The sequence below is a fragment of the Sciurus carolinensis genome, chromosome 1 (assembly GCF_902686445.1).
Source record: "Sciurus carolinensis chromosome 1, mSciCar1.2, whole genome shotgun sequence".
NCBI classification, from domain to species: domain Eukaryota; kingdom Metazoa; phylum Chordata; class Mammalia; order Rodentia; family Sciuridae; genus Sciurus; species Sciurus carolinensis.
Window position 1 is genome coordinate 202,186,774 of NC_062213.1, and position 21,396 is coordinate 202,208,169.

At 40.6% G+C, this 21,396-nt stretch overlaps 1 protein-coding gene across 4 annotated transcripts in view; it reads right to left on the minus strand.

The window, feature by feature from the left end:
• Ube4b (ubiquitination factor E4B) overlaps positions 1–21,396 on the minus strand; it is a 119,427-nt gene that overhangs the window by 50,695 nt on the left and 47,336 nt on the right. For 2 of the 4 annotated variants that reach the window (XM_047558020.1, XM_047558038.1), the window contains 7 exons: positions 19,979–20,114; positions 12,120–12,207; positions 10,986–11,130; positions 9,127–9,355; positions 8,305–8,715; positions 7,434–7,574; positions 426–567 (listed from right to left, as the gene is read on the minus strand). In XM_047558020.1, the coding sequence (XP_047413976.1) occupies positions 426–567; positions 7,434–7,574; positions 8,305–8,715; positions 9,127–9,355; positions 10,986–11,130; positions 12,120–12,207; positions 19,979–20,114 (1,292 nt within the window). The remainder of the gene's footprint in view (positions 1–425; positions 568–7,433; positions 7,575–8,304; positions 8,716–9,126; positions 9,356–10,985; positions 11,131–12,119; positions 12,208–19,978; positions 20,115–21,396) is intronic. The other 2 variants (XM_047558029.1, XM_047558048.1) reach the window with 2 other exon arrangements.

The window sequence follows — 21,396 nt, forward strand, 5'->3', positions numbered from 1 at the left end:
AACACCTGTCTTGTATGTGGCTAGTCTGGATTGGAAACTGTCAGAATTCAAACGAACACAAAGTCAGAACAGCCCTTGGTGGCCCACAGTGCTCCTTAACACTGGTTACTTGACCATCACCGACTACCAGCAATCATCAGGACCATGTAAGTCACTAAGCAGCCAGCTACAGGGTGGTCAAGGGAGGACGCTGAAGCCAGGCTACCTGGGTTCCCGTCTCGGCTCTGTCACTTCTTTCCTTCACTAGGATGTGATTTCTGCAGGCAGCAATCTCTGTTTTGTTCACTGATGCATCTCACGCTGCTAGTATAGTGCCTGGTCTACCTGACTGACTGCCTGAATAAATGAATGACTTCTCCATTTGTGGGGGTTATCAAAGAAATACCGGGGCTTTTTTCCCCCCTTAATAATCTATTTCATATTACCTTTGGTGCTTTTTTTTCCTCTATTCCAACTCGGTCAAAACACTCAATGAGGTAGTTCAGCATATCTGTCTCCTTGCAGGTTTCAATGGTAAAATGGTCACTGTAGGAATCCCAAGTACTTGCTCCACCAGAGGCTCCCAAACTTTGGAGAAGAGAAAAAAAAAAAAAAAAAAAAAAAGATGATGTTTACCTCCTCTTGATTATTTCTTCTTGACAGTGTGTGTTTCTGCAGCAGAAAGCCTGCAACCTTGACAAAGCACAGACACCCATGCAGCACAGACCATGGCTGACTGCTTGGCTTACTGCTCCTACCCCGATAACACTGGCTTCTGGTGAACATTTTATGAGCCTACTAAGGGGACCTCATCTTATTGAGGATGGCAACTTACCTAACCAGAGGGACTAAGATAGGTACTTACATCAAAATGACCAGCAGCACTTGGACAGACCTGAAGGTTAAAGTCAGACTACACTATTGCTCTAATCCAACTCTCTAAGAGGGAAGGTTTAAGGAAGTAAGAAAATATCTTAATGACTTCTAGTTTAGAACTGAAAAAACTTTATCCAGCATTTGGCAATAGGACCAGAGCTCATGGAGCATCCAGTTAAAGGGAGACATGAACATATTTGCTACTAACACAAATTTTTCAAAACTGTCATTGAACAAATTGAGGTAGCACAATAAAATCAAAACAAACAAGTCTTATGTGTGCACAGCCCTGGCTCCAGCCCCAGCCTTAGTGCTTATGTGTTACCTGAGCCCAGAACCTCCACTCCATCTGCAGTGATGCTTCAGTGAAATAATGTGGAAGGACTTTGGAAAACATCAGCAGCAGACAATGGGAAGCACACTTATTATTGGCATTAACTATTCTCTGAGACAAAAGCCAAATGTAGTAGCAAGGGTTAGGTCTGAGGAAATTTAACAAAGTTAAGATCCACTATCACATGTCTCATACGAACTGGGTATTTAACTCAGGTTATCTGATATACATATAATATACAAAGACATTAGTCAAAGCATAGAGGGCATGAAGAGGAAGAGAGAAATAAACTTAGCAAAAATAATACATTTAGAAGATGATAAATGATGGGAAAAGCATCAGAATGAGAGTCCCTATTTCAACCTGGGGCAGAAAATTGAAGGCGATAAACTATAAGAACCAGGAAGAATTCAGAGAGGAACAGTATGTAATGCAGCTTAACAGATATGCATAACCAAAAATTTGGAACATATACGCTGATCTTAGAATTAGAACATAACTGATCTTAGAATTTTGGGGAAAAAACAATTAACCTTAAAGTGAAACCATGATACTAAAGCATTTCATTATAGAAGGTAAAAATAATGCCAGCTTTAAATCCAATGTTCTAAGCCCAGAGTCCAGCAAATTTTGAATTCCTGCAACCTACAATATGGTCGACAGTGGGAAGGGAGGAGACAGGAGACAGGCTGAGAGGATGTTCAAGGAAGACACAACTCTTCCCTGCCCACTGCACAGACCAGGAGGCCACCGAGAGACCTGGCTGGGGTGGGCCAGCACAGGAACCTGAAAAACATATCCATGCTTATGCCTTTATGGCAATTAATGTTTTGGTACATTTTATTAATTAATGGTGCAATCTGGTTTCTGCTGAATGGCCCAACAACAGCAAGATGAGTAGTGTGAAAAAGCAAAGGAAAAACCCCAAACCCACCACCATAATCTAGAAGTACGGAGAATCTTCATGAATAGAAAGGGCTAAGATTTCTCTCTGCTGGAGGCAAGCTCTGTTTCAATCAGTTTGTGATTCTTCCCTCTTGTGCTTGACATTAGTGACTCAGTGACTATATTCACTATATGTCCCAAAGATGAACTGTGGGTAGTTTTCCTGGAAACACCTCTCATAGATGTTATAAAAAAAAAAAAAAAAAAAATTCATGTTTCCAATGAAAAATTTAAACTATTCACCTTCCTGATAATAAGACCCATATTTCTCACACTTTTAACATTTGTGAAATGAAAAGCATCTTATATATGATGGCAACAGGTCATTACCAGCTGCAAGGAGTCAGTCTTAAGTGGCATTCCTTGCTAGCAGACGAACTTGTGTGCCCATGTGAACACAGCATGCTTAGATGGTGGGGCTTGTGCTATTGCCAATGAAATTAAGTTCCACTCTTAGCAACACATTCATTTAATTTTAACTTCAATTTAACTCCTCACTCTCCCTTGAAATATTTTCACCAGTATTTCACCAAGACATGAAAAGTGACCTATGCAGAAGTTTGCTTATCTTGTACCAGGCACTCAGAAGATCTCAGACAATTTTCAAGCTAAATGAGGAGGATGGTGTGTTTTGGTGATTAACAATCAGATACCAAACAACCAACCGGCTTTTAGAAGATGGGGGCGGAAATCCTTCAACACAAAAGGAAATGTGAAGTCCAGGATCTATCAATGTTTCAGTAAGACCGACCAATCCTAGAGATGCCAAAGGAAGTCATGATCACCAGTATTTAAAATGGTCAATTTCATTAATGCTAAGTGTTAAGAGTCAATGGCCCAAATAGATTAACAAGAATTTTTAGATTCACAGTGAAAGCGTTGGGCTAAAATTATGAATGTAATACTGAAGGAGAACATAGTATGCAGTTTCTATACATAAAGTTAGGTTATTAATAAACATCTTTAAATATTTAAAATAGGTTATGCTCCTGCAGTCCTGGGATTCACCAGGCTGAGGCAGAAGAATCACTAGACGCAGTATTCAAGCCAGGTTTGAGAAACATTGCTGAGACCTTCATCCTTACCTCTTCTGCTCCCCAAATTTATTTTCACTAGTATTTCATTCTTATTTTCTTTTTTGGTACTGGGGATCGAACCAGGGCCTTATGCTTGCAAGGCAAGCACTCTACCAATTGAGCTATCTCCCTAACCCTTTGAATTTCTTTTTTAAAAAAGATTTTTAGTTGTATATGGATACAATATCTTTGTTTTTTTATATATTTTTATGTGGTGCTAAGGATCAAATCCAGTACCTCCCACATGCTAGGCAAGCACTCTTTCAATGAGCTACAACCCCAGTCCTTGATTTTCTTTTTTATTGTCAAAAAGCTGTTATAAAATTCATGATACTTTTACCACTGTGCCATTCTAAAATCTTGAAAATACGTTGTATTTAAGTTCTAAGGATATATATAAAATTATACCTTCCCCTGGGAGAATATGTGAGCCATTTTTCTGCTACCTAAAATTAATGGTCCAATTTAACCACTAATTACTTCACTAACAGAAATGTAGTTGAATCCTTCTGAAAACAACAAAAATATTCGTTCCTGGGGATTTACACACCTCAGATCTGTGCAGGTGCAGACCACTAAATTCCATTGTGAATGCACAGAGAAAGCTTGCTTTTTGGGGGGTGGGGGCGTACCACGGATTGAATCCAGGGGCACTTAACCACTGAGTTACATCTCCAGTCCTTTTTATATTTTATTTTGAGACAGGGTCTCACAAATTTACTGAGACTGGCTTTGAACTTGTGATCCTCCTGCCTTACCTACCTGAGTTGCTGGGATTACAGGCTGTGCCACTGCGCCTTGCTTCTAAAAGGACTCCACTGCATTTTCTTCCATAATAGGAATAATCACCCTCCTATTTACCAACTTTTTAAATGCAAACTTGGGAATTTTATATTTTCTCAATCCAAGGCAAACTTAAGAGTTGTGCAGGCTTAAGCAGCATGAATCCATTCAATGACCGTGCACCGTGGGCCTCCTGGGGTCCAGGGCTGTTGCAGGTCCTGGAGTCCTACACTGAACCACACCGGTGACCTTGCTGATGTGGTAGTTCTAATGTATTCTGGAGGTGGGGACCAGAGAAGACAAATTAATATGTAGGTGGTATAAGTGGAAAGAAAAGTGGAGTACAAGAGACGGCACGAGGAAGCAGGTGTGCGAGTGGTGTGTAACCCAGGGGGCCAGCAACCAGCCTCTCATGGGCCTGCACACACACGAAGTCCTTGGGGAAGGCTGAGAGCAGGCAGACAGTTCTCCGGGGGAAGAGTGGCCCAAAGAGAGCCGAGTCCACAGGCCTAAGGCAGGAGAGAACATTAAGTGCCAAGAGCACGAGCCAGAGGACGGAGGTGGATGGAAATGCCTGTTCCCGCCGTTTTCACGGTGCTTCCTCCAGCATGATGACCAAGATGGGGGGGGGCACTATCTTTGAACAATCCACTAACTTGCCCTTTCTCAACTCATGCAGGCTCCTGGCACTCAAGGTTTGACCTTCTCCACTGAGGTATCTAAGCAGTTCACAAACTAGAGGGTCCCTGATGATGTCACTGAGTTACCAGATTAACTGTGGAGCTGCCTGCCTCTTATTTATTGAGCCAGCTGGAGTCTTCTGTCCTTTTCAGTCACAGGGACGCCATGGAAAAAGTAATAACGTTGAAGTTTCTTTTCCTTCGTGAGGACATGGGGAAGGCTACATGACAGAACCCTGAGCCTCACTGGAGGCCAGGGAAGCCTGCGCTTACCCACTGAGCCATCGGGAGAACCAGGGAGGGGCGGCTGGGAGGAGCAAACAAAGGTGGAAGAAGAGGGTAACAACCCCACTTCTCTCCAGACACCACCCTCCTGAGGAAGACTGCTCGGCTGAGAACCACAAGGCAATTTTCCCTTCACTCACTTTCCTGCAAGAGCAGTTCCTCCTAATTCCTACAGTTCGTTTCACAAAAGACGAAAACACTACAGAGAACATCTGCCCTTTCCCGAGTCAGTCCCGATCCTTACAACTGCAGAGGATCCACATATCCTGTGGGTCACAACTACTTCCAAAAGGATCTGCAGATACCAACTCCGCTGGGCCAGGCAAGAAGTAGGTGTTAAAACTGCTTATTTCAAAATAAACGAAATTCTGGGAAGATCACATAGAAAGGGGTGGGAAAACCATATGTGCTGGCCGACCAAGTATCTGTCACCTCACCCTGGTTTGGGCCCTGTGTGTATCCTCGGGCTCTTCCATTCCTTTAAACAGTTACATTAGATATTTAACCACTGCTGTGCCATTTTTTAGAATAGTTTAAAATTTCTTTTTTAGTTGTAGATGGATATAATACCATTATTTTCTTTATTTATTTTTATGTGATGCTGAGGATCGAACCCAGGGCCTCACACATGCCGGGCAAGTGTTCTACCACCGAGCCACAACCCCAGCCCTGTGGTGCCACTCTTGATATCCACAAGTAACATACAACTGGAATATCTAATCTACAACTGGATTATCTGATTTCATTGCAACAACACATGAGGGGCATGCCAAAGGACCAGAATGGCATTTCATGATTAAGGGGTAAAATGGTTGGGGTGTAGCTCAGTGGTAGAGCGCACTTGCCCAGCATGCAATAGGCCTCCCCATACAATCCCCGGCATTGTCGTCCCCCCGACCCCCCAAAAAAGAAAAGAAAATGAGAAGCTGGCACCCCCGGGCCACAGAACCCAGTAGATGCCTAGACTCTTGGCAGTGAAACCACTAGTGCTGCTGCCCACAGAAGGCAAGGCCAGAGGAGCGCCCTGTGGCGAAGAAGAACGTGAGCTCTGGATTCCCACTGCCACTAGCTAGTTTGAGACTTTAACCTCCAAGTTTCTCAGTTTCCTTGCAGAATGCTACGTGGGGATTAAACGAGATCACTTGGGCAGAGCTGACGCAGTATCTGGCACATCACCCTCAATAAGTGTGTGCTGCGACAATTACACAATAGGCGTTTTTCCTAGGAGGTATAGAATCAAGATCTGAGGCGAGGCTGGGATGTTAGAGATCTGGAGAGAGAGGTGTTAGTAAAAGCAGCATGACCAGATACATCTGTTAGAGAAAGTCAGAATTAAGTAGGCCAGGGAGAGAAGAGCGTTTCTCCCACAGATAATTTACAGCAAAACAGACAACAAAGCACTTTTACCACGATGGAATGTGATTCCTAAGGAGGATGCCTGCTATATGACTATAATCATGCAGAGGATTTTATGTACATTAAAAAGACACACTTTGGGGAAATTCATTTGAGAAGCAGTGATACAATGTTCACTGTAATACAAATACCAACCTTCCCAAGTCCATACCCAGCCTGTGTCAACACTCCTCTGTGCTCTCTAATGATTCTTCTGAACACTGTCAGATTTAATGAAATGACCTAACCTTACTGCAATCTCTATTTATAGCCTGGAGTTATTTTTGAACAGTGCTGGGCACAAATACCAACTCGGTCCAGAGGAAACTTCAATTAAGAGCAAAACTGTTAAGACGAGTCAGAGGGTTAGAAAGAAAGGACCATTACATTTTCTTGCTCTGAGTGACCTAGAAAACACAAGTAGTGGTTTTCACTTGGTTTTGGGGGTGAACATGCAAGAACATCCTGAACCTTGTTTGAGCTTCTGAAGTCACCCCTGGGCTCTTTAAACAAATGGGTTCTGGCTTTGCTAAGGTTAAGGAGGGACTCAGGGCAATATAAGGTTAGAAGTGAAGCAGAAGCGCCATATGTCAGACATATGACCCCATATGTTCTTCAATAGATTGTCTAGACTGTGCTCGGTGGAATGGGGACAGGAGGGAACACAAACACACAAGGTCCCACCCCTATGCCGCTGCTAAACACCAGCAACCCATGCAACTGTCATGATGAAAACATGCCTCAGAATGCATATCGTCCACAAGGAACACTTTGCAATAGACAAATGAAGGGTCCCTCATTTTAGATCTAAGGGTGCATGAATTTGTTCACTGATTTGTTTTCAGGTTTTTGATAAATGATCATAGGTGAGCTTTCCTCTGAAATTACCTGGCAACAACATGAAGTGTCCTGTGTGTCACTTTATCCAGTTAAAAGCTCCTCACATGTCAACGCACTTGTGTACCCGCCTCCTTTGATCCTATTCTGTCTGGATTCAAAGCACAACCCTAAGAAGGGCTCATACGAGTTAGTTCCTAAGCACCTAAGCACATGCAAGGTAAGACTCCATTCCTCAGATACCTGGACCCAAACTGGACACAAGAAAAATCATCACCACCACCACCACCTTCATCACCATCATCATCATCTTCTTCATCTTCTTCATCACTACTGTCTCCAGAGAGTGCGAGGAAGAGGAAGGAGAAAGGACTGTCGTACATACTACCACAACAAAAGCAAAAAAGGTCGTCAGGGAACACAGGGCAAAAAAGGGGGAAGGTTGTGCATCTGCTGTCTTTTAAAATCTTTTAAGTTTTATCTGCTTACATGCAAAAAATAATTCCACCTACATTACAGAACTAAGTGGATACTTTTGAGAGAAGGAGCCACTGGATTCATGGAATTCTAATACCGCTTATTTCTAAGAGGCTGAAATTATGTGTAACCAAAAAAATCAAAACTTCAAGGTGTGAACAGAGCCAGCTTCACTCACTGGAAGGAAGGGACACCAGGCCCAGACACACTGTAGTCTGTGGGTCTGACTGCGTTTCACCACCCTTGGCAGTAGTCCAAAAAGTCAAAATGTGGCTCAGTGATCCCCCACTCTCAAATAGAACACTGACCACAGTCTTTGAAACTCACTTGTAATGAAGAATGACACATGACTAGAGTCTTAAAATAAAGCTGTTTCTTTTTTCAGTACAGGAAGGAGGGAAAGGAGAGGAACAGGAGGCACATTAGAGCAGCCCTTGCTTACTGATGTGATCAAAGCCTGGGAGGAGCATGGACTCAGGGCACATGCCCACCAAACTAGTTAGTGGCACAGGATAATGACCCAAAACAACTCCCAAAATTTAACTGAGGTCAGCATCACACAGCAGTTCTTTCAAACCATGTTAATCTCCCTCCCTACACTGCAAACACACACGCAGATCTCCTGCTAAGAAAATACCTAGGAGAGATCCGCAGGGAGGAGGGGCGTCTGCTGGCGTCACTGGGTGAAGCGGGTGGGACAGCTGAGCCCATGCTGGAGGGTCTCGGTCTGGAAGTGCTGGCAGGTACTGCCTGAGGGCTACTTGCAAGGGCAGGGAGCCTTGGGGAGCTAGATGGGACGGAGATGCCTGCAGACCGTGGGATGGCACAAGGTGACGGCCCCCACGGATGAATGACCGTGTAGGGCCGATACCGTGGGGATGAGGGCTGGCTTCCTGCCGCAGTTCCAGAAGCAGCACTGTGCGGGCTGAGGGAAGCAGAAGGCACAGCTGTCTGGTTGGCTACATGGGAAGGTGAGGCAAAAGACGGACTCAGCACTGGCACCGAGTTCCAGAAGCTGGTCGTGGGAGCTGGACTAGTTTCATAGAGGCTAAATTAGTTGAGAAAGGGAGGAAAGAAGAGAAAAATCAAAGAAAAACTTGAGATAACTGAAATAAACTTTCAGGTTTTTAAATGAAAATTACATTTCATATCTCTAAGAGTTGCAGGATACAGTCAGATAATCATTTAAGTAATAATCTAATTGCTGTATTGATCTAAGGTAGTAGATATAGCAATTTGCTTCTAAAATTCGAACTACCAATAACCTATACATGGAAAGTCAAAAGAAAATCCTAGTTAGAAAAGATAATACCACTTCCAACAACTAAATCCATCTGCCCAAATATGATACATATCATAATGTCCATGACATAGTTCAACACTGTGAATGCACATTCCCTTCCACATCCTCCATGGCTATTTTATTAGCAATTAGACGTGCAAGGTGAACCACACTAACCTAGACAAAGAGCTGGCACTGAAGGAACCCAAGTTGCAGAACATGGGGCTTGTTCCTGGATTGGAGCCAGTATTCAGCATGAGATTTCTGTCTGGTGACCGAGCTGCCGCGGCAATGGGCTGTGACGTGGCTGTCAGACTGGCAAATGGGTTTTCATCTCTAGTCTGAGTGGACATCATTAGCACTTCCATCAAAATCTGGCCAATCAAGTCCTTAAAATCAGAGAACACTGTTGGGAAGGCAGAATAAACAACAGGTTACACATGGTTCTTTTTCTACACCATCCTCAAATAAGTCAAACAGAACCAGAGTTGTCACTGTGGCATCCTAACCTGGATTCTGGAATAGTAAATGGACGTTAGTGGACAACCTGTTGATATCCAAATCAGGTCTGGTGTTTTATCAATAGTCATTTGTTTTCAGCAAATGTACTACAGCTACATCAAGATGTTAGCATCGGGGGAACCTGGGTGAGGGCATACAGGAGCTCCCCACACTATCTTTAAAATTTGTCTATAAATCTAGAATTGTTCTCAAAGTAAGATTTCACTTAAAAAGAAAAGGGAATGTGTCTATGGAGTTACTGCTGTTATATGTACTAACTGTACGCAGAAGCAACGCCCACCCTCAGAGGTTAGGTCATCCCACTACAAACGCCAACAGGGTTCATATCTCTTAACCAGTACCCACAGTACACAGAGATGGACATACAGTACAATTATGAAGTCCAAAGTTCAAACAATTTTACAGAATGTCCAATGCTGAGTCACCATCTGGCTTCCTGCAGCAGACTACACAGTCCAACAGCCTTCTCACTCTTTGTGGCTTCCAGCTGATTTGCTGTTGGTCTTCAGATTTATTCTAAATATCACTAATCAAATGAAAGTCCTAACCATGTACATCTCACCTGATTTTGGTCATTAAAAATGATCACTTACATGTGTTAAGATAGATTTTGAGAATCTCAAGACTTATACCAAGAAGAGCATGTGGTAAGGTTTTAAAGCACATGGTTGCTATGCTCATGTCCGTAACCAGAGGTAATAAGAAGACACCAATAAAATCAGAAACAGCCTATCCATCCTCCAGAAACAGAGAGCGTGACTCTCTTCCTAGAAGATAGGACATATATGAAGGGAAAGGTGGCCACCTTAATAGTCACTCATTCATTTAAAATGCATCTATTGAGGGACGATTTGGTACAAGACACCCTCTGGCATTGGGAATGCATCAGTGAGTGAAAGAGACAGAAATCCCCACGTCAGGGGGTTTCGCTGTGTGCAAGACTCCAGCAAGACCCCTTCTGCATGCAACTGACAGCTGGAGAAACAATGCAGTGCCACAGTGCTGCACCTAGGCGGGAGGTTTTATATTTTGTTATAATCATGGTGGTTCAGCACAACTAATTACCTAGCATCCAAGAATGCTATCTTTACTAAGCAATTTAGCCTGACATATTTGCTCCAGGGTCTACCCTTGGCCTGGAAGGCACTTGAAGCAGGTCTGAGTAAACACCTCTCCGAGGGTCCCTGGGGACCCTTATAAAGAAGCTAATGCCTTCTTTAAATACCTTCTACTAAAAAGGGGAAAACAAAAAACAAAACAAAACAAAAAAATTGAACCTTTGAGACCATTAACTTACACAGTTTTCTTGTGTAGAAGTCATCAAAGTACAAAATAATTTATCAGTGAGGTCAGTGGAAGAAAAGAAAGGTGTCAAACAGCAGTGTTCTCAACAAGAAGTGTCCTGTTATCAAAAGCACAGCCCCACAGCAAGACGGTAAGAATGGACAACGGAGCGCTCAGGCACGCCTCCTCACGGCGCTCCAAAAAGACTGCCTGCAGAGCCTAAGTCCTACCTTCTTTTGGGTTCTGCTTAAACTGTGCAGAAAGAGAAGGAAGGAAGATGACATCTCTGTCCCGATCCTTCCAAGAGACTCGGAAGATCTTACAGACCAGCTGTAAGGCCTGCTCTTCGGACACCTCTGGGCCTGAGGACGGCTCCTGGTAAGGAAGAAGATCTGGGTTAATCTCCAGGAGGCCTGAGCTAGACACTTCAACAGTAATACTTTATTTGGATTTAATTCATTTATTAATGAGATTTTTATAATGTATTCAGCACTGATTAAGAGAAAATAGAACCTGTTACTTTTGCTTCAAGGTTGCAACATCTAGGTCTCAGGAACTTCTGATACATTTTATGGAAAATCATAAAAAAGCAAGGATGTCATTAGGAACAACTCAGAAATGTGATACAGGCTGTGTATGTATCCTACTTTTTTGTTCTGAATTTCAATGGATCAGGTTAACATTCTAGGCACAGAACCAACGTTCCCTCAAGAATTTCCCCCCAATTTAACACCTCTCATCATATTCCTCCACAGATAAAACATCACATATGCAAGAACTCAAATTCTAAAGAACTATACAAACTAAAGCTCTGCATCACTAGAAGCTCTAGGTCACTGTCAGTAATCACCGACACGCACTGCCCAGCAGAAGAGAAAGCGGCGTGACTGCCTATACTGTGACACGGAAAGCCAAACCCCAAGAACCCTGAGCACAGAGACTAATCCCAGTTGACAATCAGATACACAGGCCTGACGGTTTCAAAGTTTTCCCCTGCTACTGTATTGTACGTGTTCTGACTTAAATTCCCAGCCATTTCTCTCGGAATATATTCAAAGAGATGATGATCTACTTGTTCATGCAAGACCAACAGAAAAATTTGTAATGGGCTCCACATTATTTCCTATTACAAACTAAATTTACTGATAAAAACCTAAACCTAAACCAAAAATAAGTGAGGAATTTTACAAGATAAAAGTATTGAGTGTTACTTCCATTGATAAGGACAACCGAGGTTACACATTCTTCTTTGAAAGGAAAACCCCACCCACGTAGATTGGCTGATCAGGGCAACCCACTCATGGCCTCTCTACCTACTAGATGGGACACTAGACACTGAAAGGAGGGCTTCACTTCTTACCAACCTTGTCACTGAGGCTCCTCTTTTCTCTTCGGTCGTTTTCATCAACCTCCATATTTTCAATTCCTGAATCCACATCCACCTGGGACATGCTTTAAGCATAAAAGACAAGTCTTTTAGCGTTTATAAAATCCCAATGTCACAGCTGCTGGTTAGGGAACAGTTTTTAATTATCAGTCAAAATCAGTCAGGAAAGTACAATGACAAATATCTATCTTTTTTAAAATTAATTTTTAAAAGCTCTTCACATACTGGGTTATAAACATTTGGTCTTTCACACACTGGAAACGTTTCCCCCAAGGTTATCATTTCCTCAGGCTCCCTCTCCAACAAAGACAAAAACAAATCAGTGGAGCAGATTCTCCAGTCATTTAATTTTCAAACGATATAAAATGCAACCAGAGCTTGATTACAAAATCTGTTTAAATACATGTTCTTTTTCTCCTGCATTAAATAGTTATCCAAGATCATTTATTGAAAAGACCTTTTTCTTTTCTTTTTTGGTACCAGGGATTGAACCCAGGGGCATTAACCACTGAGCCACATCCCCCATTCTTTTTATTTTTTATTTTGAGACAGAGTCTCACTATGTTGCACAGGGACAAATTGCTGAAGCTGGCCTTGAACTTTCGATCCTCCTGCTTCTGCCTTCAGAGTTGCTGGGATTACCTGCGTGTGCCCTGAGCCCTGGTAAAGACCATCCTTTTTATATTAACATGGAATCTCTTGTGTCACTGATGTTCATACATTTGGGGTTTCTTCCTGGCTACTCACTTATGATCCAGGAGGCAAGCTGTGCAGGAGCTCACATCACCCTGTCTCACTGAAGGAAACCTCACAACTCGTCTCCAATTCTACAAGGTCAAGTCTCACTCCAAATCATCTTGGTATTCCTGGCCCTTTCCTGCTCTACACAAACTTAAAAATCAGTCTGCTAGCTCCTTAAAAATCCTGTCAGGATTTTGACTAGAATTTCAATGACCTTGGAGATCAAATGGGGGAAGAAATGTCATCACTATGTTCTTGAGTCCCTCTCCCCAAGTATTAAAACCTCTTTAAGTTGTCTTTCAATAAACTTATAATTTGCTCCATAAAAATCTTATAGGGCGGGCTGGAGATATAGCTCAGTTGGTACAGTGCTTGCCTCACAAGCACAAGGCCCCGGGTTCAATCCTCAGCACCGAAAAAGAATTTTTTTTATAGTGCTTTTGCTAAACTTATTACTACAAAGCATATAGTTTTTAATGAAACTGTGAATGGTATGTTTTTAAAAACAGAGGTTCTAAGTTTTTGTCATTGGCACATGATAGCATGACTGGTCTTGAATATGCAGCTCCTGTAGCATCGTGTTCTCTTGTTCGCAGGATTACTATGCAGATGGGCAACCTATCTCCAAGAAGTAACCGTTTAGGTTTTTCTACTCTAACCATGTGTCTTACTGCACTGAGTAGGACCCACATGTTGAACAGTGGTAGAAACAGCAGTCATCCTGGTTCTAATTCTTGATTTTACAAAGAGTAGTTCTAACCACCGACTATGGGAGTTGCTGTACTTTTTTTGTACATGTTCACTTAGTCACAGTAGGATAACCTGTGTTGTCAGACACCCACACACTCTGGAATCTGAGGTTTAACACTATAATGGTTAACTTCTTGCTTATGAGAAGTCTAAAGAGAGTGAAATACCCTTACTCCATCTTCAATCTACGCCATCTGTTAATACACACCCTCCCAGGTCACTGGAGGAAGGGAAAAGAGGAACGGAGGAGGAATACTGCCTCAACTACCTTTACCTACAAGTGACACATGTCACTCATTCACAATCTACTAGCCAGAACTACTCACTGGGCCCCAATCTAACAGCAAAGGAGACTAGGAAATATCAGGGATCTTGTGAGATATTTGATGAACTCTATCTCTGCCAAAACACTGTCAGTTTCTTTTCTGCTTTTTTCTTTTTGGTGCTAAGGATGGAACCCAGGATCTTACACACACTAAGCATAGACTCTACCACTGAGCTATACCCACACTGTCACTTTAAGGACACTTCTTCCTGTTCCTCATTTGCTAAGATTTTAATAATGAGTCAATGTGGAATTATATCAAATTTTGCAGCTAACAGCATAATAAGAATTTTACCCATAATATATAATATGGTGGGCGATATTTACAGATTTTCTAATGTTAATGCCCTCTTGTACTCTCAAGGTAAACTCACGTTGATTATGATATAGCTGTCATATTGTATTATTTTTTAAAGTAAGCTTTTACTTGAAATACACGTGCAGAGTCACACATAGATGTTCGGTTGAATGAACTTTCCACAAAGTAAAATATCCAGATTAGGAAAGAGAACATCACCGGTACTTCCAAAAAACCTTGAATCCTTCAAATCAAGGAGTACGTTGACTGACAGCAACCACTATGCTCACCCCCAAGTCCAGGGATTAGCTTAGCCTGCCATTTCTGTGCTGTGGTATTTGATCTACTAATCTTAAGAGTCCTGCAAATTTGTTTATGGATATGATTACCCTGTTATTAATATTCTTTTATATTTCTCATCTGGTTTTGATATCAAGTTTACGTTAGCCTCACAAATTGAGTTTTAAATTATCTGGAAAATTTTGTGTAAAACTGAAATGGTAAGAATACCTGCAAAACCAGCAAAAAAATACCCATTCACCTCACTTCCTGGTGTTTCTTTGGATTCTCTCTTGCTGAGTCATGTTTGGGGAGAATTGTTTTTCTAAAAAACTGGTTTTCCTCCAAGATCTCAAATTCATATGTACCTTGTAAGTTTATATTTTTTTCATGGAAATCTCTTCAGTGACACATAATATTGAATGCCCATTCTGCTAAGTCGTTTGAGATACTGCTGATCAAGAGACTAAAAAACCCCTACCTCACAAAGTGTACAGCCTTGTTAGAGGGAGGAAGAAAATAAACTATAAGCATAATTTCTTTAAACAAGCAAAGCATAGAGTATATTAATAATAAATGCTATGGAAGAATGAAAGTGAATGAGTCAGGAAAAAACTACTAAGAGTAGGAGTGCTTCCCATTAAAAGTGGGAATTTAAACATTTTTTTCAAGTTGTCATTTCCTAGGGCTCACTTAAAAAAGAAAGAAATCAAAAGAAGATTCTCCAGGTGTTGTTTTTAAATGATTAAAAAACACATTTAAAAAGGATCTCACTTAGAAATGATCCAGGAACAAAGGGTAAGGAGGAGGCTGACATGCACATACCCAGTGGATCATTACAGAAAGAGATTTTACTTCCAATATTTAGTACTTTTCTCTTTTTCCTTTATTTGCTTTTAATATATTTAAAGTTTCAAAGTCCTTCCTCTATGAATTACTTTAGCTGCAATACACAAATTTTGATACATATTTATTATTTTTCAATTCTGTATACTTTCAAATTTCCATTCATTATGATGTGTTCTTTGACAGGTACTTAAAATGTCTAAATGTATGTGGATTTTAAAAATTGCTCTATTAATTTTCTAACAATGTATGAGTCAGAAAACATGAGCCGTATGGTTCTGACTCCTGAAACTTTTTTTTCCTGAAAATTTTTGACAGGAGTATTAGTGAACAAGGTGTACTCTCACACTGGAAGGCCCGAGGTGCAGCATCCTTCAACTGCTGGCTGAGCTGCTGTTGGTCTATATGCTTACAGACATTTACTGTCCTTGATCTATTACTGGCTAAAAACGGCCTGCTAAAATTCTTCCAAAAGTTGTACCCCTTTTGTGTACAATAAATCAAAATGCAGTCTGTAAAAACAAAAAATAAAAAAAATTAAATAAAAAAATTTAAAAATTAAAAAAATTCTTCCATTACCATTATGTGTTAATTTCTTCTTGTATTCTCAATATCTGCTTTATTAGATGTTGCAATTATATTACTAAGTGAATACACATTTGAAACTGTTATATCCTGCTGGGAAACTGGATATCTATCATTAGAAAATGCTTATTTCAGGGTGGGAGGAGTGGGGGGGAAGAGAAAAAAATAACAGAATGAATCAAACAACATTACCCTATGTAAATTTATGATTACACAAATGGTATGCCTTTATGCCGTGTACAAACAGAGAAACAACATGTATCCCATTTGTTTACAATAAAAAAAAAAGAAAGAAAATGCTTATTTCTTATAATTCTTTATTGTTTAACGTCTGAATCATCCTTAGGTTTACCCCAATTTTTTTCTATGTGGCATCTATTTTTTTTACTTTCAACCTTTCTATGTTCCAGGTATGCCTTATATAAACAGATACGAAGCTGAACTTTATTTTGTTTTTGCCCAACCTATAACTTTAACTGACTTACTATGATTAGTGACATATTTTGATTTGTTAAACTATCCGATTTTGTGCTGTTTTTCTCTTTATAAAATTTGTACTTTTTTTTTCCCCACAAACTTAAGTTTCCTCCACCCTAACCCCCACTGCCTTGTTCCATGTTACTCCCTTACTGATTTGAGAGATGAACAGTGGTCCCCTCTAATCCATGGCTTTACTTTCCTCAGTTTCAATCAACTGTGGTCCCAGTTCAGAAAATGGAAAGTCCCAGAAATAATTTATAGTTTTTAGTTTTAAATTGCCCTTGTTGTATGCTGACTTGTACCAACCTGCTTCATTCCGCCAAAGACATGAATCATCCCTTTGTCTGGCTCGTCCACACGTGACAGGCGACCCACCCTTTGTTCACTTGGTAGCTTGTTTATCAGATGATGGTCGAGGTATTGCAGTAATTGTCTTTGAGTAACTCTTATTTTATTTAATAATGGCCCCCAAATCAAAGAATAATGAAGCCTAGGAGGTACCAGGGCACACAACATGGAAGGAAGGAGACACTTTGGTACTAGGTGGCAATGTTGCAGAACATATGAGAAGACAGCTCAGTATAAGGTTCAATATGATCTGTGGTTTTAGGCATCCACTGGGGGTCTTGGAATGTATGCACTGTGGATGGGGCACAACTACACTGAGTTTCTATTCTTTTAATGATTATTCTTGAACTTTTATCAAATATTTTTAATTCAGAGCCTAAAAGTTGGCAAGTATATTTACCTTTTTCCAAGTAATACAGAATCTGAGGGTGCCCTAACCATCCCGCTTCTGGCTTAACTGCTCCTGTTCAATATTTTAAATCTATCTGACTATTTTCACTCTCCTCTCCCATTGCTGTTTTACAAACTGTAATGAGCATTTTATACATCGGGGTTTGTTCATATGTACCACGTTTATTATTTATTCAGTCTCCATTCTTTCTTTCTTTGCATCTCAGACATTAGTCCCTAGATCCCTGAAAAAGAAAATTTTTTCGGGTGGTGCTGGGGATTGAACCCAGGGCCCTGCAGTCTATTACTGAGCCACACCCTGGTCTCTATTTTAATAAACTACATTTGTTAAAAGTTGGGGTCCAGCCAGGGACAGTGGTACACACTTGTAATCCCAGTGGCTTGGAGTCTGAGGCAGGAGAATCACAAGTTCCAGGCCAGCCTCGGCAATTTATCAAGGCCCTGATCAACTTAATGAGACCCTGTCTTAAAATAAAAAAATAAAAAGAGCTGGGGGTATAACTCAGTGGTAAAGCGCCCCTGGGTTCAATCCCCAGTATAAACAAACAAACAAAAACCACACTGGGATCTTTTAACAAGGTTAGAAGTCAGGAGTGGGGCAGACCAGTAGGTGGGGTTTTTTTGTTGTTGTTGTTATTGTTTGTTTCCTAAACTCTGCAAATATCTCTATTTTAAACTTGCTCTTAAAAGACCCTTCTACAGGGTATGTAGTTTCCAGTGGGTGGTTACTTTTTTCACATTTAACACTATTCTTTACCATCTTTTGGCTTCCATCATTGAGACACCTAACACTCGTTTCTGTTTTCTCTCTGGTTGCTTTAAAGGTCTCTGTCACTGGCATTCTGCAATTTTACTGTAAATAGCATAGTTACAATTTAACTTTGTTTATCCTGCTCAGGATTCACTGGGCTTCCAAATCTGAGGATCCATATTATTTACCAACTCTAAAAATTCTTGGGTCTGTTTTTTTTTTTTTTTTTTGGTACCAGGAATTGAACCCAGAGATGCTTAACCACTGAACTGCATACCAACCCGTTTTATTTTATTTTGAGACAGGGTCTCACTAAGTTGTGTAGGGCTTCGTGAAGTTGTTGAGGCTGGCTTCAAACCTGTGATCCTCCTGCCCTCCTGCCTCAGACTTCTAAGCTGTTAGGATTACAGGTGAGGACTACTTTGCCAGCTTAGTCCTAGCTTTTTGATAATTGCTTCCAAACCAGGGAGAAAAATATACAGAAGTTGGGTGTAGGAATCTATTTCTCTAAGTTCTCCTTTGGATCTTTTGGAATTATATTAGATCTCCATCTTTTGTATCTCTAAATATGTTTCATATTTTTCACTCTTCTTCTCTATAGTGCATTCTAGGTAACTTCATTAGCTGTATCTTTCAACTTGGCAACTCTCTCTTTAGCTATGTCTACTCAACAGTTTAGCTCTTGTATCAAATTTTCCATTGGGTAGCTTTTACAGTGACTTGTTTCCTAATATGTACTGTGATTTTCAACTATGGTCTCACATTTCATTTTCTGAAATTTTGAGACACGGTCTTACTCAAGGTGCCCATGCTGGCTCAAACTTGAGACCCTCCTACTTCAGCCTCCCGAGTAGTTGGAATTACAGGCATATATCACTGCACTTAACTTCTTCGAACTTTTTCTAAGGTAATTCTCTGAATTCTTGGATGACTTGTATTTGATTCTGCTAGATGCCTAATGGTAGTACAGGTATGGGTCTACTTGTATAAATATTCTTGGCTTCAGGTTTTCTAAGCTACAAAATGGTGTAAATGTAGGTCCTTAACCCATATGATAGTTACCTAGTGGCCTTGAAATGAGTTGACTTGATTTAAAAAAAAAAAAAAAAAAAAAATCCCTAAACCCAGAGCAAAGGTGATAAGAACATGATTATTTTTCGTCTGTAGAGTAGGTTATTTTCTATTTGATTTTTTTTTTTTTTCATTGAGAGAATTTTTGCCCTATGTGATGATCTCTGATCTGGCTCTTCATCCCAATTCCAACAAGAGCTAAGGCTGTATATCAGTGCTTTGCAACATTTTTCGTATCATGACCTATGTACAAGATGATATTCATCTGGCCTGCTAGGTAAACAGAGGGTGCTGCCTAGGGCAGAAGAAATGGAGGCTAGAGGCCTGATCTGCCAGGAATTAAAGGAATTGGTACCTCAACCACTGTCACCCATTCACAGCACACTGTAGCACAAGCCAGCTCTGTTCTGGGGTACCCTGATTCAAATCAGACATTTAGGTATTCGGTTTACCTTTTTCTGAAATCTTCCAAATTTTAAACTTTCACTGAAAACTTTGAAGAATCTTTTAGGGACTGACATATGCTTGTTAGCTTTGTGTTTACTAAATAAAGACATTGAAAAAAACTTTTAACCACCCATACCATTATTTCATAAAAAATATTATAACAGCAAAAACATATGGAGAACATTTCAGAGTAACAGATCCTTCAATTTAAGAAATCTGGCTCTAATTTGCTAAGGATTGGCATGGGTCTCCTGGCTGGCATTTTAGACTACTGGATCACAGAGGTCCAACAAAATGAATCTTGCCCTTTCCTTAAATAAAAGGGCACATTAAAGAGCTAGCTCCACTTTACGTTTCTCTACAATAAATAAAAAATAAATATTTTAGTTGTAAATGGACACAATACCTTTATTTCTTTAAATTTATTTTTAGGCGGTGCTGAGGCTCGAACCCAGGGCCTCACACTTGCAAGGCAAGTGCTCCACCACTGAGCCCCCACTTTACCTTTTCTCACAGGGAACGCCATCGATGTCCATGCTCTGGGAGCGGGAGAGGGACTGAGACTGCGTCTCGAGGCTGTTGGAAGGCGAGCTGCTGAGAGAGCTGACCCCTTCGCTGCTCTGGCTCCGATGGGCGACTCCTAGACAGAGAGCGCACAAGACATGAGGTCCTGCAAAATGCTGCGACGGGGCCTGTCATGGTGACGGCAGAGACACACGGTCTGCAGTTGCACCATCACCTTAGCAACTGACCGGTGTCCATTACACTGTATGAAATGTTGAGCACGATATTAAAATCATACGAACATTAGGAAGAAACTTGTTTATCCTATCGATAAGACTGTATGAAGTCAGTGACAGAGTGACGTCTGATCCCTAAAACAAGCTCCTCACCACTTCTCTTTCCCCAACTCAAACTCTGTTCTCTGAAAACAAATTAGATTCAGTGGTAGTCCAGAAAATTCCTTGAAAGGCACCAAAATGGGTTGCATCAATGAATAGAGAGAAGTGTAGTAAGACAAGTATAATAAAATGTTAATGGCAGAATCTAGATGATGTGTTTATCAAGGTTTGTTACAAAATTCTTCCACCCTTGCTGTATGTTTAAAATTTTCATAATAAAATGTTGAAAAAAATGTACACAGACTCAACCAAGCAACCCACTTCAATAAAGATCCATCCATTAATAAACTTAATATTTTTTGCATGTAGTACTGGGATCGAATCCAGGGGTGTTCTACCACTGAGCTACATTCCCAGCCTTTTTATTTTTTGAGATAAAGTCTCCCTAATTCACTGAGGCTGGCATTGAACGTGTGATCCTCCTGCTGCAGCCCTGATTAGCTGGAATTAAAGATGTGCACCACCATGTGAGCTTAACTAAATCTCTTGGTGAAAATAAAGAACCTGGATGCTTTACCCTCATGGAGCTTACGGTACAGTGACCCTGTAGTCAGGAACATAGACTACATGTGAGAATAACACATTATTTCTCAAAGCAATTTCCTCATCAATGTCTTAAAAATTATGTTTTTCAAACAATTTTTAGAAGTTACTTTATGACAATTATTTTACCAAGGGACAGGAAGATCGAACAGGGAGAAAGCTATGTATAGCTAAGCATTTGCAAACACTTTAAAATATATGTGCTTGTGTTGCTGAAAAGGAAAATGAGACAGGCATGTTTAAAAAAATAAAAAGAATCTTAAATTATCATTTGTAGCCAAAACAACAAACAAATGAATGAAATGTCATCCCTCCCAGCAATCTACAGAAGTAAACTTGCCCCCTTCAATGTCTCTCCTCTTTACAGAATATCTTAAAACATCTATTTATCTACTTCTGACTACAGTTTTTGACATACAAGAGTTTGTTAAAATTTCTACAGGATTTACAAAGAAAATGAGAATCTAATTTGTACTA